General features: G+C 55.6%; 1 protein-coding gene, 1 long non-coding RNA gene and 1 other non-coding gene across 10 annotated transcripts in view; 2 read left to right on the forward strand and 1 right to left on the reverse strand.

The window, feature by feature from the left end:
- The window catches only part of LOC140418149 (uncharacterized), a 1069702-nt gene that overhangs the window by 233215 nt on the left and 811278 nt on the right, over nucleotides 1–25209 (reverse strand). The gene's annotated exons all lie outside the window — the stretch shown is intronic.
- LOC140418141 (chromodomain-helicase-DNA-binding protein 8-like) overlaps nucleotides 1–25209 on the forward strand; it is a 257962-nt gene that overhangs the window by 210362 nt on the left and 22391 nt on the right. For 7 of the 8 annotated variants that reach the window (XM_072501551.1, XM_072501554.1, XM_072501552.1 and 4 more), the window contains exons 25-31: nucleotides 306–395; nucleotides 2263–2366; nucleotides 4314–4443; nucleotides 6530–6605; nucleotides 10033–10105; nucleotides 13669–13873; nucleotides 14209–14417. In XM_072501551.1, coding sequence (XP_072357652.1) covers nucleotides 306–395; nucleotides 2263–2366; nucleotides 4314–4443; nucleotides 6530–6605; nucleotides 10033–10105; nucleotides 13669–13873; nucleotides 14209–14417 — 887 coding nt within the window. The remainder of the gene's footprint in view (nucleotides 1–305; nucleotides 396–2262; nucleotides 2367–4313; nucleotides 4444–6529; nucleotides 6606–10032; nucleotides 10106–13668; nucleotides 13874–14208; nucleotides 14418–25209) is intronic. The other variant, XM_072501558.1, reaches the window with a different exon arrangement.
- Nucleotides 8337–8455, forward strand: LOC140422866 (small nucleolar RNA U6-53/MBII-28). The gene has a single exon (XR_011947643.1). It is a non-coding gene; the product is annotated as a small nucleolar RNA U6-53/MBII-28 (small nucleolar RNA).

The raw sequence follows: 25209 nt of genomic DNA on the forward strand, positions 1-25209 counted from the left end.
ATGACCTCCCTAGTCTTAAACTCCATCCCTCTAGCAATGAAGGACAAAATTCCATTTGCCTTCTGAATCACCTGTTGCACCTGTAATTGGCGGCACTGCTATCAACAGCCAGGTCCCGCAACTCTGAAATGTCTTTCTTAATTCCTTCCCTCTCTGCGCCTCTCCTGCTCCATCTCACGCTGTCTCCCTCCAGAATCGTCCACGTTGAAGACGGCTGCGTGTGTCTGGGGGGCTGCCAATGAAAGTTGTTTTTTTTCCACGCTGTGTACTGACTCCGACATGCGTTTCCTCTCTGATTTCCCCAGGGTTCTGCTCAGAGTTCGAATGTTGTACTACTTGAAGCAAGAAGTGATTGGCGATCAGTCTGACAGGGTCCTAGACGGAGCGGATATCAAGTAGGTGTCGCTTCACTTTTCTCCCCCGCCCTGCTCTCCGCTCTGCCCTTGGAAAACAGTGCCCCAGATACACGCGTGTGCGCACACGGACTCTCTCATAGATGCACACACGGACTCTCTCACAGATGCACACACTGACTGTCACAGATGCGCACACGGACTCTCTCACAGATGCACACACTGACTCTGACACAGATGCGCACACGGACTCTCTCACAGATGCACACACGGACTCTCTCACAGATGCGCACACGGACTCTCTCTCAGATGCGCACACGGACTCTCTCTCAGATGCGCACACAGACTCTCTCTCAGATGCGCACACGGACTCTCTCGCAGATGCGCACACGGACTCTCAGATGCACACACGGACTCTCTCTCAGATGCGCACACGGACTCTCTCTCCGATGCGCACACGGACTCTCTCACAGATGCGCACACGGACTCTCTCACAGATGCGCACACGGACTCTCACAGATGCGCACACGGACTCTCAGATGCGCACACGGACTCTCTCAGATGCGCACACGGACTCTCTCTCAGATGCGCACACGGACTCTCTCACAGATGCGCACACGGACTCTCTCACAGATGCGCACACGGACTCTCTCACAGATGCACACACGGACTCTCTCACAGATGCATACACGGACTCTCTCACAGATGCGCACACGGACTCTGACACAGATGCACACACGGACTCTGACACAGATGCGCACACGGACTCTCTCACAGATGCACACACGGACTCTCTCACAGATACGCACACGGACTCTCTCTCAGATGCGCACACGGACTCTCTCTCAGATGCGCACACGGACTCACTCTCAGATGCGCACACGGACCCTCACAGATGCGCACACGGACTCTCTCACAGATGCGCACACGGACTCTCTCACAGATGCACACACGGACTCTCTCACAGATGCGCACACGGACTCTCACAGATGCGCACATGGACTCTCTCACAGATGCACACACGGACTCTCTCACAGATGCGCACACGGACTCTCACAGATGCGCACACGGACTCTCTCACAGATGCGCACACGGACTCTCTCACAGATGCGCACACGGACTCTCTCACAGATGCACACACGGACTCTCTCACAGATGCACACACGGACTCTGACACAGATGCACACACGGACTCTGACACAGATGCGCACACGGACTCTCTCACAGATGCACACACGGACTCTCTCACAGATGCGCACACGGACTCTCTCTCAGATGCGCACACGGACTCTCTCTCAGATGCGCACACGGACTCTCTCTCAGATACGCACACGGACTCTCTCGCAGATGCGCACACGGACTTTCAGATGCACGCACGGACTCTCTCTCAGATGCGCACACGGACTCTCAGATGCACACACGGACTCTCTCTCAGATGCGCACACGGACTCTCTCTCAGATGCGCACACGGACTCTCTCACAGATGGGCACACGGACTCTCTCACAGATGGGCACACGGACTCTCCCACAGATGCGCACACGGACTCTCTCAGATGCGCACACGGACTCTCTCTCAGATGCGCACCACGGACTCTCAGATGCGCACACGGACTCTCTCAGATGCGCACACGGACTCTTTCAGATGCGCACACGGACTCTCTTACAGATGCGCACCCGGACACACTCTCAGATGCGCACACGGACTCTCAGATGCGCACACCGGACTCTCAGATGCACACACGGACTCTCAGATGCACACACGGACTCTCAGATGCGCACACGGACTCTCTCGCAGATGCGCACACAGACACATCCACCCGTTGTGGTGTATTTGCCTCCTTCCCCAACCTGCTCTGCCCGTCCCCCATCTCTCCGAGTTCAGTCTGACCCCTGCCTCTGCCTCCTGCAGTGACATTGACGTGTGGATCCCAGAGGTCGACACGATGGAAGTGCCTGCTGACTGGTGGGACGAAGAGGCTGATAAATCACTGCTGATTGGTGTGTTCAAACACGGTGAGTGACAGCTGCCATCGTGACCACTCAGCCCATCGCGTCTTTGTTTAGGTCATGTTACGGGATGAGGTTGGGCCGCCGTTTATTGCTCACCTCTAACTGCCCTTCGGACTGTGGCGGTGAGCTGCCTCCTTGAACCTCCGCAGTCCCTGTCGGCTCCGCCAGTCAATGAGATCGTGACTGATGAAATGCAATGAATGAAATGAAAATCGCTTATTGTCACGGGTAGGCTTCAAATGAAGTTACTGTGAAAAGCCCCTAGTCGCCACATTCCGGCGCCTGTTCGGGGAGGCTGGTGTTGCCCTTAACTTTAGCCTTAGTTTAATTGCTCTTATTCTGTCACCTTTGCTCTTGAGTCGCCAGGTATCTTTCTGATACCGCCACGTGGTTCAAGTCCGAGTAATGATTAATAATCTAACACACCGCTTAGTAAGAGTTAAATCAACGCTCATTTATTATATACAGCAATTAATACTTATACATTAAATCTACTTCTAAGCTACTTCCTACAACTAGCAGGCCAATACTTAACTTTGGAAATGGCCCACCAGGTCAGGGAAACGAATGGCCTTTCGAATGGGTTCTGAGCCTGCGGGATTCCAAGCGGGTACAGTTCGATAGCCAGGAGCGCCTGTCTCGTAGCGAGCGTTGAAGTAGGACTTACGATTTGAGCGGTTGTTGCAGAAGGCAGCAGGGTGAAGAAGGGTCGATTTGAACTTGGCCCTATTCTTATAGTCTCCAGGGGCTTCCCCGCCTTTCGGGGCGGACCCTGTACCTGGTTCCAAGTGATTGGACTTCGTCCCAATCGCTTGGTTCGATATTCTCCCATGCTGGAGCGATTCCTTGATAGATGGGCGGTTTTGGGGTGGTCGTTCACCTCTCTTTGTGTCGGCTCCTGCTGGCGCCGAAAAGTCTGGGTTGGCTTTGTGTGTCTAATTTGTTGCACATTGTTCCCGGGGATTGCTAATTAGTATTCAGATGGCTGGTGTTTTGGTATGCTGATGGCTGCAGGTATCGATCCTGTCTGGCCTCCCCAGAGGCGAATACACAGTTTTCCCTGCAGCTGCTTGTTTGAGTCCTGTTGGCTGATTTTCCCATCAGCCTTTTCCGTTCGCCATTTTAAATCGGGGTTTGGCCATTCTAATCGGGAGCCAGCCATTTGAAGTGGCTACACTGGTTTAGATCATCAGATCAGGGGCTGGTTTAGCACACTGGGCTAAATCGCTGGCTTTGAAAGCAGAGCAAGGCAGGCCAGCAGCACGGTTCGATTCCCGTACCAGCCTCCCCGAACAGGCGCCGGAATGTGGCAACTAGGGGCTTTTCACAGTAACTTCATTGCAGTGTTAATGTAAGCCTACTTGTAACAATAACGATTCTTATTGTAAATTCCTTTTCAGCATGCAGATTGGCTGTGGTCAAATACTCGCCCTCTGCCCTGAACCCAATTTAGTGTCTGTGAATTGCTCCTCCGAAGCCCCACAAACTATTGTCACATGAGGCTTTCTAAACTCCACTCGCAAAAACACGTTTTGAAATTTACTCGCACAATAATCCTTTCCCTCCGCAGTTTGCATTCCGAAATCCAGTCCAGGTTTTACAAATGTCACCTTTCGCGCAAGCTTGCGCTCCACTTTTAACAGTGAATCCAGTCCAGTATTTTACACCAGCCCCTTTAAGGTATATTTGTCTAGACTACTGTGCAAGTTGCTTGCAGTTGCTTGAACTCTCGATTCCCAGACTGTATTAAAATGGCATCAGATGTTTGATTTACCTTTTGAAGGCTGCTACCCCATCTGGTGAAATATTGTGGGGCATCTGGAAGTGAGGTGACGAGTGGTCGCTTTGTTCTCTTTTATCTGAAACTCGTGACGCTTGAGTTGAGGCTCAGATGCCCCATGTGGTGCCTCTGCATTAACCTGGTTAACTGTCTTCTCCGTTGCACGACAGGCTACGAGAAGTACAACACCATGCGAGCAGATCCGGCGCTCTGCTTCCTGGAGCAGGTGGGCCGGCCAGATGAGAAAGCGATTGCCGCAGAACAAAGAGGGACCGATAATTTTGGCGACATCGGCGACAGGTAGGTAGACAACCAGAATCTGTGTCTCCTCGCTGATCGTTAAATCCATCGGTCAGTGCTCGTGCCCCGTCGTTGAGCACTGAATCTAACATACAGAGTCCAGGTCAACTCCTGTTAAATCCTTCGATCGGAGTTTCTCTCCCCTCGCTGACCGTTAAATCCATCGATTGGAGTTTCTGCCCCCTCGCTGACCGTTAAGTTCAGCGATGAGAATATCTCTCCCCTCGCTGACCGTCAAATCCATCGATTGGAGTTTCTGTCCCCTCGCTGACCCTTAAGTTCAGCGATGGGAATATCTCTCCCCTCGCTGACCGTCAAATCCATCGATCGGAGTTTCTCTCCCCTCGCTGACCGTCAAATCCATCGATCGGAGTTTCTGTCCCCTCGCTGACCCTTAAGTTCAGCGATGAGAATATCTCTCCCCTCGCTGACCGTCAAATCCATCGATTGGAGTTTCTGCCCCTCGCTGACCGTTAAGTTCAGCGATGAGAATATCTCTCCCCTCGCTGACCGTCAAATCCATCGATTGGAGTTTCTGTCCCCTCGCTGACCCTTAAGTTCAGCGATGGGAATATCTCTCCCCTCGCTGACCGTCAAATCCATCGATCGGAGTTTCTCTCCCCTCGCTGACCGTCAAATCCATCGATCGGAGTTTCTGTCCCCTCGCTGACCCTTAAGTTCAGCGATGGGAATATCTCTCCCCTCGCTGACCGTCAAATCCATCGATTGGTGTTTCTGTCCCCTCGCTGACCCTTAAGTTCAGCGATGGCAATATCTCTCCCCTCGCTGACCGTCAAATCCATCGATTGGAGTTTCTGTCCCCTCGCTGACCGTCAAATCCATCGATCGGAGTTTCTCTCCCCTCGCTGACCGTCAAATCCATCGATTGGAGTTTCTGTCCCCTCGCTGACCCTTAAGTTCAGCGATGGGAATATCTCTCCCCTCGCTGACCGTCAAATCCATCGATCGGAGTTTCTCTCCCCTCGCTGACCGTCAAATCCATCGATCGGAGTTTCTGTCCCCTCGCTGACCCTTAAGTTCAGCGATGAGAATATCTCTCCCCTCGCTGACCGTCAAATCCATCGATTGGAGTTTCTGTCCCCTCGCTGACCCTTAAGTTCAGCGATGGGAATATCTCTCCCCTCGCTGACCGTCAAATCCATCGATCGGAGTTTCTCTCCCCTCGCTGACCGTCAAATCCATCGATCGGAGTTTCTGTCCCCTCGCTGACCCTTAAGTTCAGCGATGGGAATATCTCTCCCCTCGCTGACCGTCAAATCCATCGATTGGTGTTTCTGTCCCCTCGCTGACCCTTAAGTTCAGCGATGGCAATATCTCTCCCCTCGCTGACCGTCAAATCCATCGATTGGAGTTTCTGTCCCCTCGCTGACCGTCAAATCCATCGATCGGAGTTTCTCTCCCCTCGCTGACCGTCAAATCCATCGATTGGAGTTTCTGTCCCCTCGCTGACCCTTAAGTTCAGCGATGGGAATATCTCTCCCCTCGCTGACCGTCAAATCCTTCGATCGGAGTTTCTGTCCCCTCGCTGACCGTTAAATCCTTCGATTGGAGTTTCTGTCCCCTCGCTGACCGTCAAAACCATCGATCGGAGTTTCTGTCCCCTCGCTGACCGTTAAATCCTTCGATTGGAGTTCCTGTCTCCTCGCTGACCGTTAAAACCATCGATCGGAGTTTCTGTCCCCTCGCTGACCGTTAAATCCATCCATTGGAGTTTCTGTCCCCTCGCTGACAGTTAAGTTCAGCGATGAGAATATCTCTCCCCTCGCTGACCGTCAAATCCATCGATTGGAGTCTCTCTCCCCTCGCTGACCGTCAGATCCATCGATCGGAGTTTCTGTCCCCTCGCTGACCGTCAAATCCATCAATTGGAGTTTCTGTCCCCTCGCTGACCCTTAAGTTCAGCAATGGGAATATCTCTCCCCTCGCTGACCGTCAAATCCATCGGCCGGAGTCTGGTTTCCCTTCGAGGCCCTGTCCCATGACCCCATCACCTCCCTCAACCACGTTAGGAGTCCGTCCAGGAGCCCATTGAGCCCGTTAATTAATTTGGTGGTATCTCTTCCAGTGGAGAGTTCGAGAGAGATATGGAGGACCCAGAGTACAAGCCTCTCATCCTGGGAAGAGACCAACGTGACGAAGATGTGAGTGATCACCTCAATATTCCCAAGAGTTCCTGAAGTGGGGGTTCAGGCATTGTCTGGGCACACAATAGGAAATGGTTCACAGATATCTCCCTGAGAGAGAAATGACTGAGAGACACCAGTCAGTGTACAGATATCTCCCTGAGAGAGAGAGGACTGAGAGACACCAGTCAGTGTACAGATATCTCCCTGAGAGAGAGAGGGGACTGAGAGACACCAGTCAGTGTACAGATATCTCCCTGGGAGAGAGAGGACTGAGAGACACCAGTCAGTGTACAGATATCTCCCTGAGAGAGAGAGGGGACTGAGAGACACCAGTCAGTGTACAGATATCTCCCTGAGAGAGAGAGGGGACTGAGAGACACCAGTCAGTGTACAGATATCTCCCTGAGAGAGAGAGGACTGAGAGACACCAGTCAGTGTACAGATATCTCCCTGAGAGAGAGAGGGGACTGAGAGACACCAGTCAGTGTACAGATATCTCCCTGAGAGAGAGGGGACTGAGAGACACCAGTCAGTGTACAGATATCTCCCTGAGAGAGAGAGGGGACTGAGAGACACCAGTCAGTGTACAGATATCTCCCTGAGAGAGAGGGGACTGAGAGACACCAGTCAGTGCACAGATATCTCCCCGAGAGAGAGAGGGGACTGAGAGACACCAGTCAGTGTACAGATATCTCCCTGAGAGAGAGAGGGGACTGAGAGAGACCAGGCAGTGTACAGACACCTCCCTGAGAGAGAGAGAGGACTGAGAGGCACCAGTCAGTGTACAGATATCTCCCTGAGAGAGAGAGGGGACTGAGAGACACCAGTCAGTGTACAGATATCTCCCTGAGAGAGAGGGGACTGAGAGACACCAGTCAGTGTACAGATATCTCCCTGAGAGAGAGAGGGGACTGAGAGACACCAGTCAGTGTACAGATATCTCCCTGAGAGAGAGGGGACTGAGAGACACCAGTCAGTGCACAGATATCTCCCTGGGAGAGAGAGGGGACTGAGAGACACCAGTCAGTGTACAGATATCTCCCTGAGAGAGAGGGGACTGAGAGACACCAGTCAGTGTACAGATATCTCCCTGAGAGAGAGGACTGAGAGACACCAGTCACTGTACAGATATCTCCCTGAGAGAAAGAGAGGACTGAGAGACACCAGTCACTGTACAGATATCTCCCTGAGAGAGAGGGGGGACTGAGAGACGCCAGTCAGTGTACAGATGTTTCCCTGAGAGAGAGAGAGAGAGAGGGGACTGAGAGACACCAGTCAGCGTACAGATATCTCCCTGAGAGAGAGAGGGGACTGAGAGACACCAGTCAGTGTACAGATATCTCCCTGGGAGAGAGGACTGAGAGACACCAGTCACTGTACAGATATCTCCCTGAGAGAAAGAGGGGACTGAGAGACACCAGTCAGTGTACAGATATCTCCCTGATAGAGAGGGGGGACTGAGAGACACCAGTCAGTGTACAGATATCTCCCTGAGAGAGAGAGGACTGAGAGACACCAGTCAGTGTACAGATATCTCACTGAGAGAGAGAGAGAGAGGACTGAGAGACACCAGTCAGTGTACAGATATCTCCCTGAGAGAGAGAGGACTGAGAGACACCAGTCAGTGTACAGATATCTCCCTGGGAGAGAGAGGGGGTGGGGTCTGGGTTGAGTCGGTGTGGGAGGCCCTGTTGCCGGATTTTGCCCACTGAGGGTGAGGGGGGTGAGCTGCCCGATCCCCATGTTTGCCAGTGATGAGTTGCCATGCTAATACCGATGCACCAGGCTGCGTCCTGTGACCCGGCTCTGGGTGCGCGTGAGTTAAAGCTCACCTTCTCGACACGGTGTGTGGAGACCTGAGGCAAAATACCTGGGTTTGGAAAATCACCTGGGCACGTGTCATCATCGCGAAGATGTGGCGATGCCGGCGTTGGACTGGGGTGAGCACAGTTAGAAGTCTAACAACACCAGGTTAAAGTCCAACAGGTTTGTTTCGAATCCCTAGCTTTCGGAGCGCTGCTCCTTCCTCAGGTGAATGAAGAGGTGGGTTCACAAACACAGCATATATCGACAAAGTCAACGATGCAAGATGACACTTTGAATGCGAGGCTTTGCAGGTAATTAAGTCTTTACGGTTCCAGACAGAGCAACTGGAGAGAGGGATGATCCCAGATTAAAGCGGTGTGAATTGTCTCAAGCCAGGACAGTTGTGGGGGCATGGAATGCACTGCCTGTGGAAGTAGTTGAGTCGGAAACATTAGGGACCTTCAAGCGGCTATTGGATAGGTACATGGATTACGGTAGAATGATATAGTGTAGATTTATTTGTTCTTAAGGACAGCACGGTAGCCTTGTGGATAGCACAATTGCTTCACAGCCCCAGGGTCCCAGGTTCGATTCCGGCTTGGGTCACTGTCTGTGCGGAGTCTGCACGTCCTCCCCGTGTCTGCGTGGGTTTCCTCCGGGTGCTCCAGTTTCCTCCCACAGTCCAAAGATGTGCAGGTTAGGTGGATTGGCCGTGATAAATTGCCCTTAGTGTCCAAAATTGCCCTTAGTGTTGGGTGGGGTTACTGGGTTATGGGGATAGGGTGGAGGTGTTGACCTTGGGTGGGGTGCTCTTTCCAAGAGCTGGTGCAGATCGATGGGCCGAATGGCCTCCTTCTGCACTGTAAATTCTATGATAATCTATGATTTTGCAAGCCGAGGGTAGGGGGTGAATGTAATGCGACATGAATCCCAGGTCCCAGTTGAGGCCGTACTCGTGTGCGGAACCTGGCTATAAGCTTCCGCTCGGCGATTCTGCGTTGTCGCGCGTCCTGAAGGCCGCCTTGGAGAACGCTTACCCGGAGATCAGAGGCTGAATGCCCTCGGCTGCTGGAGTGTTCCCCGACTGGAAGGGAACATTCCTACCTGGCGATTGTCGCGCAGAAACGTATAGCCAAGTTCCGCACACATGAGTACGGCCTCAACCGGGACCTTGGATTCAAGTCGCGTTAGACTCACCCCCCACCCTCTGGCCTGGGCTTGGGAAATCCGACCAACTGTCCTGGCTTGAGACCATTCACCCCTCTTTAACCTGGGATTATCCCTCTCTCCAGTTGCTCCGTCTGGACCTGTAAAGACTTAATTACCTGCAAAACCTCGCATTCAAAGTATCGTCTTGCATCGTTGACTTTGTCTATATGTGCTGTGTTTGTGAACCCACCTCTTCATTCACCCGAGGAAGGAGCTGCGCTCCGAAAGCTAGTGATTCGAAACAAACCTGTTTCACTTTAACCTGGTGTTGTAAGACTTTTACTGTGCCCCCCTGGGTGAGTCAGTCAGTCAAATCCAGACTGAGACTGGGCGTTACAGTTAGTCTCTCCCGGGAGGCGAACGCGAGGCTGCGATACGAGACCCGCCTCGGTTTCTCTTCTCAGTTGGATGTTTGTTTTGTGTTTAGGGAGATGTCATGGCGCTCGATGAGGATATCTCTGTGGATGGCGACGGGGAGATGCGAAAAGAAGTCTTAATGGGTTAGTGTATTCAGTTTACTGTCCCGCTCTCTCCCCAGAGCCCTGTATCAGTCCCCAAACTAATCCCATTGTCCCGCTCTCTCCCCAGAGCCCTGTATCAATCCCCAAACTAATCCCACTGTCCCGCGCTCTCCCCATAGCCCTGTATCAATCCCCAAACTAATCCCACTGCCCCACTCTCTCCCCAGAGCCCTGTATCAATCCCCAAACTAATCCCACTGCCCCACTCTCTCCCCATAGCCATGTATCAATCCCCAAACTAATCCCACTGCACCCTCTCTCCCCATAGCCCTGTATCAATCCCCAAACTAGTCCCACTGCCCGACTCTCTCCACATAGTCCTGTATCAATCCCCAAACTAATCCCACTGCCCCGCTCTCTCCCCATAGCCCTGTATCAACCCCAAACTCATCCCACTGCCCCACTCTCTCCACATAGCCCTGTATCAATCCCCAAACTAGTCCCACTGCCCGACTCTCTCCCCATAGCCCTGTATCAATCCCCAAACTAATCCCACTGCCCCACTCTCTCCCCATAGCCCTGTATCAATCCACAAACTAATCCCACTGCCCCGCTCTCTCCCCATAGCCCTGTATCAATCCCCAAACTAATCCCACTGCCCCACTCTCTCCCCATAGCCCTGTATCAATCCCCAAACTAATCCCACTGCCCCGCTCTATCCCCATAGGCCTGTATCAATCCCCAACTAATCCCACTTCCCCACTCTCTCCCCATAGCCCTGTATCAATCCCCAAACTAATCCCACTGCCCCGCTCTCTCCCCATAGCCCTGTATCAATCCCAAGCTAATCCCACTGCCCCACTCTCTCCCCATAGCCCTGTATCAATCCCCAAACTAGTCCCACTGCCCGACTCTCTCCACATAGTCCTGTATCAATCCCCAAACTAATCCCACTGTCCCGCTCTCTCCCCATAGCCCCGTATCAATCCCCAAACTAATCCCACTGCCCCACTCTCTCCCCATAGCCATGTATCAATCCCCAAACTAATCCCACTGCCCCATCTCTCTCTCCATAGCCCTGTCTCAATCCCCAAACTAATCCCACTGCACCCTCTCTCCCCATAGCCCTGTATCAATCCCAAACTAATCCCACTGCCCCACTCTCTCCCCATAGCCCTGTATCATCCCCAAACTAATCCCACAACCCCACTCTCTCCCCATAGCCCTGTATCAATCCACAAACTAATCCCACTGCCCCGCTCTCTCCCCATAGCCCTGTATCAATCCCAAACTAATCCCACTGCCCCACTCTCTCCCCATAGCCCTGTATCATCCCCAAACTAATCCCACTACCCCACTCTCTCCCCATAGCCCTGTATCAATCCACAAACTAATCCCACTGCCCCGCACTCTCCCCATAGCCCTGTATCAATCCACAAACTAATCCCACTGCCCCACTCTCTCCCCATAGCCCTGTATCAATCCCCAAACTAATCCATCTGCCCCACTCTCTCCCCATAGCCCTGTATCAATCCCCAAACTAATCCCACTGCCCCACTCTCCCCATAGCCCTGTATCAATCCCCAAACTAATCCCACTGCCCCACTCTCTCCCCACAGCCCTGTATCAATCCCCAAACTAATCCCACTGCCCCAGTCTCCCCATAGCCCTGTATCAATCCCCAAACTAATCCCACTGCCCCACTCTCCCCATAGCCCTGTATCAATCCCCAAACTAATCCCACTGTCCCACTTTCTCCCCATAGCCCTGTATCAATCCCAAACTAATCCCACTGTCCCACTCTCTCCCCATAGCCCTGTATCAATCCCCAAACTAATCCCACTGCCCTGCTCTCCCCACAGCCCTGTATCAATACCCAAATTAATCCCACTGCCCCGCTCTCTCCCCATAGCCCTGTATCAATCCCCAAACTAACCCCTCTGCCCCACTCTCTCCCAATAGCCCTGTATCAATCCCAAACTCATCCCACTGCCCCGCTCTCTCCCCATAGCCCTGTATCAATCCCCAAACTAATCCCACTGCCCCACTCTCTCCCCATAGACCTGTATCAATCCCCAAACTAATCCCACTGCCCCGCTCTCTCCCCATAGCCCTGTATCAATCCCAAACTAATCCCACTGTCCCACTCTCTCCCCATAGCCCTGTATCAATCCACAAACTAATCCCACTGTCCCACTCTCTCCCCATAGCCCTGTATCAATCCCAAACTAATCCCAGTGCACAACTCTCTCCCCCTAGCCCTGTATCAATCCCAAACTAATCCCACTGTCCCACTCTCTCCCCATAGCCCTATATCAATCCCAAACTAATCCCAGTGCCCCACTCTCTCTCCATAGCCCTGTATCAATCCCCAAACTAATCCCAGTGCCCCACTCTCTCCCCATAGCCCTGTATCAATCCACAAACTAATCCCACTGTCCCACTCTCTCCCCATAGCCCTGTATCAATCCCAAACTAATCCCAGTGCCCCACTCTCTCCCCATAGCCCTGTATCAATCCCAAACTAATCCCACTGTCCAACACTCTCCCCATAGCCCTGCATCAATCCCTAAACTAATCCCACTGCCCCACTCTCTCCCCATAGCCCTGTATCAATCCCCAAACTAATCCCACTGGCCCGCTCTCTCCCCATAGCCCTGTATCAATCCACGAACTAATCCCACTGCCCCGCACTCCCCATAGCCCTGTATCAATCCCCAATCTAATCCCACTGCCCCACTCTCTCCCCATAGCCCTGTATCAATGCACAAACTAATCCCACTGTCCCACTCTCTCCCCATAGCCCTGTATCAATCCCAAACTAATCCCACTGCCCCACTCTCTCCCCTTAGCCCTGTATCGATCCCCAAACTAATCCCAGTGCCCCACTCTCTCCCCATAGCCCTGTATCAATCCACAAACTAATCCCACTGTCCCACTCTCTCCCCATAGCCCTGTATCAATCCCAAACTAATCCCAGTGCCCCACTCTCTCCCCATAGCCCTGTATCAATCCCAAACTAATCCCACTGTCCAACTCTCTCCCCATAGCCCTGTATCAATCCCCAAACTAATCCCACTGGCCCGCTCTCTCCCCATAGCCCTGTATCAATCCACAAACTAATCCCACTGCCCCGCACTCTCCCCATAGCCCTGTATCAATCCCCAAACTAATCCCACTGCCCCGCTCTCTCCCCATAGCCCTGTATCAACCCCAAACTAATCCCACTACCCCACTCTCTCCCCACAGCCCTGTATCAATCCCCAAACTAATCCCACTGAACCACTCTCTCCCCATAGCCATGTATCAATCCCCAAACTAATCCCACTGCCCCACTCTCTCCCCATAGCCCTGTATCAATCCCAAACTAATCCCACTGCCCCACTCTCTCCCCATAGCCCTGTATCAATCCCAAACTAATCCCACTGTCCCGCTCTCTCCCCATAGCCCTGTATCAATCCCAAACTAATCCCACTGCCCCACTCTCTCCCCATAGCCCTGTATCAATCCACAAACTAATCCCACTGCCCCGCTCTCTCCATAGCCCTGTATCAATCCCCAAACTAATCCCACTGCCCCCATCTCTCTCTCCATCCCACCAGGTATGGGTCTGCACAACCGACCTCGCTACTGGCCGACGCCGTCGGCGCTGACTGCCCGCCTCCGAAGGCTGGTCACGGCGTACCAGCGCACCTACAAGCAGGAGCAGCAGAAGGTGGAGGCGGCGGAGAAGGGAGACCGCAGGCGGCGGCGCTGCGAGGCTGCGTTCAAGCTGAAAGAAATCGCAAGGCGAGAAAAGCGGCAAAAGTAAGGGCGGGGGGGGGGCGGGGGGTGAGGTGGGAGGGTGGCGAAGCCGTCGGGGTGTGGCCCAGAACCTCACACCCTGCCCCACCAACCAGGGCGCCGCGTGTGGGAGGGCGAGTGGGGAGCAGGCCGATTCGCGTTCAGCGGTGCTTGGACTAGTGGTGTCATCCTACCCTGCCCTGACCCCCCCCTGCTGAAACTCTCCTCTGACCCCCCCGCCTGTACCCCAGGGGGGGAGAGGGGGCGGGAAGAACCCCCTGATGTTCCCCCCCCCCCCCCCCCCCCCCCACGGTTTGCACTTGACGGATGAACCTCTTGTTTACCCCCCCCCCTAACAGGTGGACAAGCCGGGAGGAATCTGACTTCTACAGGGTGGTGTCGACCTTCGGCGTGGAGTTCGACCCCCAAAACCGGCTGTACCAGTGGGGCAGGTTCCGTGCCATCGCCCGGTTGGAGAGGAAGTCGGACGAGACGCTCACCAAGTACTTCCAGATGTTCATGGCCATGTGCCGCCGCGTGTGCGGACTGCCCTTGGAGGAAGGGGAAGGTACGAGGGGGGGGGACCCTTAATACTTCCTTCAGATCGGAGAGCCTGGGAGCGGCCAGCCTCCCCCCGGCCAGCCCTCCCTCCCTGCGTTGTGTCGCACCTCTCCCTCCCTCTGTGTCTTGTTGCTCTCTCCCTCCCTCTGTGTCTTGTTGCTCTCTCCCTCCCTCTCTGCGACTTGTTGCCCTCTCCCTCCCTCTCTGCGACTTGTTGCTCTCTCCCTCCCTCTCTGCGACTTGTTGCCCTCTCCCTCCCTCTCTGCGACATGTTGCTCTCTCCCTCCCTCTCTGCGTCTTGTTGCCCTCTCCCTCCCTCTCTGCGACTTGTTGCTCTCTCCCTCCCTCTCTGCGTCTTGTTGCCCTCTCCCTCCCTCTCTGCGACTTGTTGCTCTCTCCCTCCCTCTCTGCGACTTGTTGCCCTCTCCCTCCCTCTCTGCGACTTGTTGCTCTCTCCCTCCCTCTCTGCGACATGTTGCTCTCTCCCTCCCTCTCTGCGTCTTGTTGCCCTCTCCCTCCCTCTCTGCGACTTGTTGCTCTCTCCCTCCCTCTGTGTCTTGTTGCTCTCTCCCTCCCTCTCTGCGACTTGTTGCTCTCTCCCTCCCTCTCTGCGACATGTTGCCCTCTCCCTCCCTCTCTGCGACTTGTTGCTCTCTCCCTCCCTCTCTGCGACATGTTGCTCTCTCCCTCCCTCTCTGCGTCTTGTTGCTCTCCCCCTCCCTCCATTCCTCTCTCTGCGACTTGTCGCTCTCTCCCGCCCTTTCTGCGTCTTGTTGCTCTCTCCCTCCCCCTCTGCGTCTTGTTGCCCTCTCCCTCCCTCTCTGCGACTTGTTGCTCTCTCCCTCCCTCTCTGCGACATGTTGCTCTCTCCCTCCCTCTCTGCGGCTTGTTGCTCTCCCCCTCCCTCCATTCCTCTCTCTGCGACTTGTCGCTCTCTCCCTCCCTTTCTGCGTCTTGTTGCTCTCTCCCTCCCCCTCTGCGTCTTGTTGCCCTCTCCCTCCCTCTCTGCGACATGTTGCCCTCTCCCTCCCTCTCTGCGACTTGTTGCTCTCTCCCTCCCTCTCTGCGACATGTTGCTCTCCCCTCCCTCTCTGCGTCTTGTTGCTCTCCCCCTCCCTCCATTCCTCTCTCTGCGACTTGTCGCTCTCTTCCTCCCTTTCTGCGTCTTGTTGCTCTCTCCCTCCCCCTCTGCGTCTTGTTGCCCTCTCCCTCCCTCTCTGCGTCCTGTTGCTCTCTCCCTCCCTCTCTGCGACTTGTTGCTCTCTCCCTCCCTCTCTGCGTCTTGTTGCTCTCTCCCTCCCTCCATTCCTCCCTCTGCGACTTGTCGCTCTCTCCCTCCCTTTCTGCGTCTTGTTGCTCTCTCCCTCCCCCTCTGCGTCTTGTTGCCCTCTCCCTCCCTCCCTCTGCGTCTTGTTGCTCTCTCCCTCCCTCCATTGCTCTCTCTGCGTCTTGTTGCTCTCTCCCTCCCTCCATTCCTCTCTCTGCGACTTGTCGCTCTCTCCCTCCCTCTCTGCGTCTTGTTGCTCTCTCCCTCCCCCTCTGCGTCTTGTTGCTCTCTCCCTCCCTCTCTGCGTCTTGTTGCTCTCTCCCTCCCTCCATTGCTCTCTCTGCGTCTTGTTGCTCTCTCCCTCCCTCTCTGCGTCTTGTCGCTCTCTCCCTCTCTCTGCGTCTTGTTGCTCTCTCCCCCCCACTGCGTCTTCTCGCGCTCTCCCTCCGTCCCTCTCTGTGTCTTGTCGCTCTCCCTCCCTCTCTCTGCGTCTTGTTGCGCTCTACCTCCCTCTCTGCATCTTGTCGCTCTCTCCCTCCCTCCCTCTCTCTGCGTCTTGTTGCTCCCTCCCTCTGCGTCTTGTCGCTCTCGCCTTCCCTTTCCCTGCGTCTTGTTGCTCTCTCCGCTTGCTCTGCGTCTTGTCGATCTCTGTCCCTCAGTGCGTCTTGTTGCTCTCTCTCCCTCTCTCTGCTTCTTGTCGCTCTCCCTCCCACTCTCTGCGTCTTGACGCTCTCTCCCCTCGCTCTGCGTCTTGTTGCTCTCTCCCCTTGCTCTGCGTCTTGTCGCTCTCTGTCCCTCTATGCGTCTTGTTGCTCTCTCTCTCCCTCTCTGTGCTTCTTGTCGATCTCTCCCTCCCACTCTGCTTCTTGACGCTCTCTCGCTCCCCCTGCTTCTTGTCGTTCCCTCCCTCCCTCTGCGTCTTGTTGCTCTCTCTCCCTCCCTCTGCGTCTTGGCGCTCTCTCTCCCTCGCTCTGCGTCTTGTTGCTCTCTCTCTCTCTGCGTCTTGTTGCACTCTCCCTCCCTCTGCGTCTTGTTGCTCTCTCTCCCTCTCTCTGCGTCTTGTCGCTCTCTCTGCGTCTTGTCGCTCTCTCTCCCTCCCTCTGCGTCTTGCCGCTCTCTCCCTCCCTCTGCGTCTTGTTGCTCTCTCCCTCCCTCTGCGTCTTGTTGCTCTCCCTCCCTCTGCGTCTTGTTGCTCTCTCTGCGTCTTGTCGCTCTCTCTCCCTCCCTCTGCGTCTTGTAGCTCTCTTACTCCCTCTGCGTCTTGTCGCTCTCTGTCCCTCTGCGTCTTGTTGCTCTCTCTCCCTCTGCGTCTTGTCGCTCTCTGTCCCTCTACATCTTGTCGCTCTCTGTCCCTCTGTGTCTTGTTGCTCTCCCTCCCTCTCTGCGCCTTGCTCTCTCTCCCTCCCTCTCTGCATCTTGTTGCTCTCTCCCTCCCTCTGCGTCTTGTTGCTCTCTCACTCCCTCTCTTTAAATCTTGTCGCTCTCTCCCTCGCTTCCTCTCTCTGCGTCTTGTTGCTCTCTCCCTCCCTCTCTCTGCGTCTTGTTGCGCTCTACCTCCCTCTCTGCATCTTGCCGCTCTCTCCCACCCTCCCTCCCTCTGCGTCTTGTCGCTCTCGCCGTCCCTTTCTCTGCGTCTTGTTGCTCTCTCCCCTTGCTCTGCGTCTTGTCGCTCTCCCCTCTGTGCGTCTTGTTGCTCTCTCTCCCCTTGCTCTGCGTCTTGTCGCTCTCTCCCTCTGTGCGTCTTGTTGCTCTCTCTCCCCCTCTCTGCTTCTTGTCGCTCTCCCTCCCACTCTCTGCGTCTTGACGCTCTCTCTCTCCCTCTGCGTCTTGTTGCTCTCCCTCCCTCTCTGCGTCTTGTCGCTCTCTCTCCCTCTCTGCGTCTTGTCGCTCTCTCTCCCTCTCTGCATCTTGTCGCTCTCTCTCCCTCTGCGTCTTGTCGCTCTCTCTCCCTCTGCGTCTTGTCGCTCTCTCTCCCTCTGCGTCTTGTTGCTCTCTCCCTCCCTCTGCGTCTTGTCGCTCTCTCTCCCTCTCTCTGCATCTTGTCGCTCTCTCTCCCTCTGCGTCTTGACGCTCTCTCTCTCCCTCTGCGTCTTGTTGCTCTCCCTCCCTCTCTGCGTCATGTTGCTCTCTCTCCCTCCCTCTGCTTCTTGTCGCTCTCACCCTCTGCGTTTTGTTGCTCTCTCTCCCTCTGCGTCTTGCTCTCTCCCTCCCTCTGTGTCTTGTCGCACTCTCCCTCTCTCTGCGCCTTGTTGCTCTCTCCCTCCCTCCCTCTGCGTCTTGTCGCTCTCTCTCCCTCTGCGTCTTGACGCTCTCTCTCTCCCTCTGCGTCTTGTTGCTCTCTCCCTCTGTGCGTCTTGTTGCTCTCTCTCCCCTTGCTCTGCGTCTTGTCGCTCTCTCCCTCTCTGCGTCTTGTTGCGCTCTACCTCCCTCTCTGCATCTTGCCGCTCTCTCCCACCCTCCCTCCCTCTGCGTCTTGTCGCTCTCGCCGTCCCTTTCTCTGCGTCTTGTTGCTCTCTCCCCTTGCTCTGCGTCTTGTCGCTCTCTCCCTCTGTGCGTCTTGTTGCTCTCTCTCCCCCTCTCTGCGTCTTGTTGCTCTCCCTCCCCCTCTGCGTCTTGTTGCTCTCCCTCCCTCTCTGCGTCTTGTCACTCTCTCTCCCTCTCTGCGTCTTGTCGCTCTCTCTCCCTCTCTGCGTCTTGTCGCTCTCTCTCCCTCTGCGTCTTGTAGCTCTCTCTCCCTCTGCGTCTATTTGCTCTCTCCCTCCCTCTGCGTCTTGTCGCCCTCTCCCTCCCTCTGCGTCTTGTCGCTCTCTCTCCCTCTCTCTGCGTCTTGTCGCTCTCTCTCCCTCTGCGTCTTGACGCTCTCTCTCTCCCTCTGCGTCTTGTTGCTCTCCCTCCCTCTCTGCGTCATGTTGCTCTCTCTCCCTCCCTCTGCTTCTTGTCGCTCTCACCCTCTGCGTTTTGTTGCTCTCTCTCCCTCTGCGTCTTGCTCTCTCCCTCCCTCTGTGTCTTGTCGCACTCTCCCTCTCTCTGCGCCTTGTTGCTCTCTCCCTCCCTCCCTCTGCGTCTTGTCGCTCTCTCTCCCTGTCTGCGTCTTGCCGCTCTCTCTCTCTCTCTGCGTCTTGTCGCTCTCTCTCCCTCCCTCTGCGTCTTGTCGCTCTCTCTCCATCCCTCTGCGTCTTGTCGCTCTCTCTCCCTCTCTGCATCTTGTCACTCTCTCTCCCTCCCTCTGCGTCTTGTCGCTCTCTCTCCATCCCTCTGCGTCTTGTCGCTCTTTCTCCCTCTCTGCGTCTTGGTGCTCTCTCTCCATCCCTCTGCGTCTTGTCGCTCTCTCTCGCTCTGCGTCTTGTCGTTCTCTCTCCCTCCCTCTGCGTCTTGCTGCTCTCTCTACCTCTGCGTCTTGTTGCTCTCTCCCTCCCTCTCTGCGTCTTGTCGCTCTCTCTCCCTCTCTCTGCATCTTGTTGCTCTCTCTCCCTCTGCGTCTTGTTGCTCTCTCTCCCTCCCTCTGCGTCTTGTCGCTCTCTCTCCATCCCTCTGCGTCTTGTCGCTCTCTCTCTCCCTCTCTGCGTCTTGTTGCTCTCTCTCCATCCCTCTGCGTCTTGCTGCTCTCTCTCCTCTGCGTCTTATCACTCTCTCCCTCTGCGTCTTGTTGCTCTCTCTCCCTCCCTCTGCGTCTTGTTGCTCTCTCTCCCTCTGCGTCTTGCTGCTCTCTCTCCCTCTCTCTGCGTCTTGTTGCTCTCTCTTCCTCTGCGCCTTGTCACTCTCTCCCTCTGCGTCTTGATGCTCTCTCTCAATCCTTCTGCATCTTGTTGTTCTCGCTCTCCCTCTCTCTGCGTCTTGTCGCTCTCGCCTTCCCTTTCTCTGCGTCTTGTTGCTCTCTTCCCTCGCTCTGCGTTTTGTCATTCTCTCCCTCCCTCTGCGTCTTGTTGCTCTCTCCCTCCCTCTCTCTGCGTCTTGTCGCTCTCTCCCTCCCTCTCTCTGCGTCTTGTTGCTCTCTCCCTCCCTCTCTCTGCGTCTTGTTGCGCTCTACCTCCCTCTCTGCATCTTGCCGCTCTCTCCCTCCCTCCCTCTGCGTCTTGTCGCTCTCACCTTCCCTTTCTATGCGTCTTGTTGCTCTCTCCCCTTGCTCTGCGTCTTGTCGCTCTCTCCCTCTGCGTCTTGTTGCTCTCCCTCTCTGCGTCTTGTCGCTCTCTCTCCCTCCCACTGCGTCTTGTCGCTCTCTCTCCCTCTGCGTCTTGTAGCACTCTCTAGATATGCGTCTTGTTGCTCTCTCTCCCTCTCTGCGTCTTGTCGCTCTCTCTCCCTCTCTGAGTCTTGTCGCTCTCTCCCTCTGCGTCTTGTTGCTCTCTCCCTCCCTCTGCGTCTTGTCGCCCTCTCCCTCCCTCTGCGTCTTGTTGCTCTCTCCCTTCTCCTGCGTCTTGTTGCTGTCTCTCCCTCTGCGTCTTGTTGTTCCCTCTCCCTCTGCGTCTTTTCGCTCTCTCTCCCTCCCTCTGCGTCTTGTCGCTCTCTCTCCCTCTGCGTCTTGTCGCTCTCTCTCCCTCTGCGTCTTGTCGCTCTCTCTCCCTCTGCGTCTTGTCGCTCTCTCTCCCTCTGCGTCTTGTCGCTCTCTCTCCCTCTGCGTCTTGTCGCTCTCTCTCCCTCCCTCTGCGTCTTGTCGCCCTCTCCCTCCCTCTGCGTCTTGTTGCTCTCTCTCACTCTGCGTCTTGTCGCTCTCCCTCCCTCTGCGTCTTGTCGCGCTCTCTCCCTCCCTCTGCGTCTTGTAGCTCTCTCTACCTCTGCGTCTTGTCGCTCTCTCTCCCTCTGCGTCTTGTCGCTCTCTCTCCCTCTGCGTCTTGTCGCTCTCTCTCCCTCTGCGTCTTGTAGCTCTCTCTCCCTCCCTCTGCGTCTTGTTGCTCTCTCTACCTCTGCGTCTTGTCGCTCTCTCTCCCTCTGCGTCTTGTCGCTCACTCTCCCTCTGCGTCTTGACGCTCTCTCTCTCCCTCTGCGACTTGTCGCTCTCTCTCCCTCTGCGTATTGTAGCTCTCTCTCCCTCCCTCTGCGTCTTGTTGCTCTCCCTCCCTCCCTCCTTCTGCGTCTTGTTGCTCTCTCTCTCCCTCCCTCTGCGTCTTGTTGCTCTCTCTCCCTCCCTCTGCTTCTTGTCGCTCTCTCCCTCTGCGTCTTGCTGCTCTCTCTCCCTCTGCGTCTTGCTCTCTCCCTCCCTCTGTGTCTTGTCGCTCTCTCCCTCTCTCTGCGTCTTGTCGCTCTCTCTCCATCCCTCTGCGTCTTGTCGCTCTCTCCCTCTCTCTGCGTCTTTTCGCTCTCTCTCCCTGTCTGCGTCTTGTCGCTCTCTCTCCCTGTCTGCGTCTTGCCGCTCTCTCTCCCTCTCTGCGTCTTGTCGCTCTCTCTCCCTCCCTCTGCGTCTTGTAGCTCTCTCTCCATCCCTCTGCGTCTTGTCGCTCTCTCTCCCTCTCTGCGTCTTGGTGCTCTCTCCCTCCCTCCCTCTGCGTCTTGTTGCTCTCTCTCCATACCTCTGCGTCTTGTTGCTCTCTCTCCCTCCCTCTGCGTCTTGTCGCTCTCTCTCGCTCTGCGTCTTGTCGCTCTCTCTCGCTCTGCGTCTTGTCGTTCTCTCTCCCTCCCTCTGCGTCTTGCTGCTCTCTCTCCCTCTGCGTCTTGTTGCTCTCTCCCTCCCTCTCTGCGTCTTGTCGCTCTCTCTCCCTCTCTCTGCATCTTGTTGCTCTCTCTCCCTCTGCGTCTTGCTGCTCTCTCTCTCTCTCTGCGTCTTATCATTCTCTCCCTCTGCGTCTTGTTGCTCTCTCCCTCCATCTCTGCGTCTTGTCGCTCTCTCTCCCCCTGCATCTTGCTGCTCTCTCTCCCTCTCTCTGCATCTTGTTGCTCTCTCTTCCTCTGCGTCTTGTCACTCTCTCCCTCTTCATCTTGTTGCTCCCTCTCCCCCCCCTCTGCGTCTTGTTGCTCTCTCTCCCCCACTCTGCGTCTTGTTGCTCTCTCTCCCTCTGCGTCTTGCTGCTCTCTCTCCCTCTCTGCGTCTTGTTGCTCTCTCTTCCTCTGCGTCTTGTCACTCTCTCCCTCTGCGTCTTGTTGCTCTCTCCCTCCCTCTCTGCGTCTTGTCGCTCTCCCTCTGCGTCTTGCTGCTCTCTCTCCCTCTCTCTGCGTCTTGTTGATCTCTCTTCCTCTGCGTCTTGTTGCTCTCTCTCCATCCTTCTGCGTCTTGTTGCTCTCGCTCTCCCTCTCTCTGCGTCTTGTCGCTCTCGCCTTCCCTTTCTCTGCGTCTTGTTGCTCTCTTCCCTCGCTCTGCGTTTTGTCGCTCTCTCCCTCCCTCTGCGTCTTGTTGTTCTCGCCCTCCCCCTCTCTGCGTATTGTCGCTCTCTCCCTCCCTCTCTCTGCGTCTTGTTGCTCTCTCCCTCCCTCTCTCTGCGTCTTGTCGCTCTCTCCCTCCCTCTCTCTGCGTCTTGTAGCTCTCGCCCTCCCTCTCTCGCGTCTTGTCGCTCTCGCCTTCCTTTCTCTGCGTCTTGTCGCACTCTCCCCCTCTCTGCGTTTTGTCGCTCTCTCCCTCCCTCTGCGTCTTGTTGCTTTCTCCCTCCCTCTCTCTGCGTCTTGTCACACTCTCCCTCCGCGTCTTGTTGCTCTCTCTCCCTACCTCTGCGTCTTGTTGCTCTCTCCCTTCCTCCCTCTGCGTCTTGTTGCTCTCTCTCCCTCTGTGCGTCTTGTTGCTCTCTCTCCCTCCCTCCCTTTCTCTGCGTCTTGTTGCTCTCTCTCTCCCTCTCTCTGCGTCTTGTCGCTCTCGCCCTCCCTCTCTGCGTCTTGTTGCTCTCTCCCTCCCTTTCTCTGCGTCTTGTTGCTCTCTCCCTCCCTCTCTCTGCGTCTTGTTGCTCTCTCCCTCCCTCTCTCTGCGTCTTGTCACTCTCTCCCTCCGCGTCTTGTTGCTCTCCCTCCCTCCCTCTGCGTCTTGTTGCTCTCTCCCTCTCTGCGTCCTGTTGCTCTCTCTCCCTCCCTCCCTTCCTCTGCGTCTTGTTGCTCTCTCTCTCCCTCTCTCTGCGTCTTGTCGCTCTCGCCCTCCCTCTCTGCGTCTTGTTGCTCTCTCCCTCCCTTTCTCTGCGTCTTGTTGCTCTCTCCCTCCCTCTCTCTGCGTCTTGTTGCTCTCTCTCTCCCTCTCTCTGCGTCTTGTCGCTCTCGCCCTCCCTCTCTGCGTCTTGTTGCTCTCTCCCTCCCTTTCTCTGCGTCTTGTTGCTCTCTCCCTCCCTCTCTCTGCGTCTTGTCGCTCTCGCCTTCCCTTTCTCTGCGTCTTGTCGCTCCCTCCCTCCCTCTGCCTCTTGTTGCTCTCTCCCTCCCTTTCTCTGCGTCTTGTTGCTCTCTTCCCTCGCTCTGCGTTTTGTCGCTCTCTCCCTCCCTCTCTCTGCGTCTTGTCGCTCTCTCCCTCCCTCTCTCTGCGTCTTGTTGCTCTCTTCCCTCGCTCTGCGTTTTGTCACTCTCTCCATCCCTCTGCGTCTTGTTGCTCTCTCCCTCAGTCTCCGTCTTGTTGCTCTCTCCCTCCCTCCCTCTGCGCCTTGTCGCTCACTCTGCGTCTTGTCGCTCTCTCCCTCCCTCTAACTGCGTCTTGTAGCTCTCGCCCTACCTCTCTCGCGTCTTGTCGCTCTCGCCTTCCTTTCTCTGCGTCTTGTCGCACTCTCCCTCTCTCTGCATTTTGTCGCTCTCTCCCTCCCTCTGCGTCTTGTTGCTCTCTCCCTCCCTCTCTCTGCGTCTTGTCACTCTCTGCCTCCGCGTCTTGTTGCTCTCTCTCCCTACCTCTGCGTCTTGTTGCTCTCTCCCTCCCTCCCTCTGCGTCTTGTTGCTCTCTCTCCGTCTCTGCGTCTTGTTGCTCTCTCTCCCTCCCTCCCTTTCTCTGCGTCTTGTTGCTCTCTCCCTCCCTCTCTCTGCGTCTTGTTGCTCACTCCCTCCCTCTCTCTGCGTCTTGTCACTCTCTCCCTCCGCGTCTTGTTGCTCTCTCTCCCTCCCTCTGCGTCTTGTTGCTCTCTCCCTCCCTCCCTCTGCGTCTTGTTGCTCTCTCCCTCTCTGCGTCTTGTTGCTCTCTCTCCCTCCCTCCCTTTCTCTGCGTCTTGTTGCTCTCTCTCTCCCTCTCTCTGCGTCTTGTCGCTCTCGCCCTCCCTCTCTGCGTCTTGTTGCTCTCTCCCTCCCTTTCTCTGCGTCTTGTTGCTCTCTCCCTCCCTCTCTCTGCGTCTTGTCGCTCGCGCCTTCCCTTTCTCTGCGTCTTGTCGCTCCCTCCCTCCCTCTGCCTCTTGTTGCTCTCTCCCTCCCTCTCTCTGCGCCTTGTTGCTCTCTCCCTCCCTTTCTCTGCGTCTTGTTGCTCTCTTCCCTCGCTCTGCGTTTTGTCGCTCTCTCCCTCCCTCTGCGTCTTGTTGCTCTCTCCCTCCCTCCCTCTGCGTCTTGTTGCTCTCTCCCTCCCTCTCTCTGCGTCTTGTCGCTCTCTCCCTCCCTCTCTCTGCGTCTTGTTGCTCTCTCCCTCCCTCTCTCTGCGTCTTGTCGCTCTCTCTCCCTCCCTCTGCGTCTTGTTGCTCTCTCTCCCTCCCTCTGCGTATTGTTGCTCTCTCTCCATCTGCGTCTTGTTGCTCTCTCCCTCAGTCTCCGTCTTGTTGCTCTCTCCCTCCCTCTGCGCCTTGTCGCTCACTCTGCGTCTTGTCGCTCTCTCCCTCCCTCCCTCTCTCTGCGTCTTGTCGCACTCTCCCTCTCTCTGCGTCTTGTTGCTCTCTCCCTCCCTCTGCGTCTTGTTGCTCTCTCCCTCCCTCTCTCTGCGTCTTGTTGCTCTCGCCTTCCCTTTCTCTGCGACTTGTCGCTCTCTCCCTCCCTCTGCCTCTTGTTGCTCTCTCCCTCCCTCTCTCTGCGCCTTGTTGCTCTCTCCCTCCCTTTCTCTGCGTCTTGTTCCTCTCTCCCTCCCTCTCTCTGCGTCTTGTCGCTCTCGCCTTCCCTTTCTCTGCGTTTTGTCGCTCTCTCCCTCCCTCTGCCTCTTGTTGCTCTCTCCCTCCCTCTCTCTGCGTATTGTCGCTCTCTCCCTCCCTCTCTCTGCGTCTTGTTGCTCTCTCCCTCCCTCTCTCTGCGTCTTGTCGCTCTCTCCCTCCCTCTCTCTGCGTCTTGTCGCTCTCTCTCCCTCTCTGCGTCTTGTTGCTCTTTCCCTCCCTCTCTCTACGTCTTGTCGCTCTCTATCCCTCTCTGCGTCTTGTCGCTCTTTCCCTCCCTCTCTGCTTATAAGAACATAAGAACTAGGAGCAGGAGTAGGCCATCTGGCCCCTCGAGCCTGCTCCACCATTCAATGAGATCATGGCTGATCTTTTGTTGACTCAGCTCTACATCCTTCTAAATTCCAACGAGTACAGTCCCAGTCTACTCAGCCTCTCCTCGTAATCCAACCGCTCTCTTGTCGCTCTCTCCCTCCCTCGCTGCTTCTTGTCGCTCTCTCCCTCCCTCCCTCTCTCTGCGTTTTGTCGCACTCTCCCTCTCTCTGCGTCTTGTCGCTCTCTCCCTCCCTCTCTCTGCGTCTTGTTGCTCT

Source organism: Scyliorhinus torazame, chromosome 5 (genome assembly GCF_047496885.1).
Source record: "Scyliorhinus torazame isolate Kashiwa2021f chromosome 5, sScyTor2.1, whole genome shotgun sequence".
Taxonomy (NCBI): domain Eukaryota; kingdom Metazoa; phylum Chordata; class Chondrichthyes; order Carcharhiniformes; family Scyliorhinidae; genus Scyliorhinus; species Scyliorhinus torazame.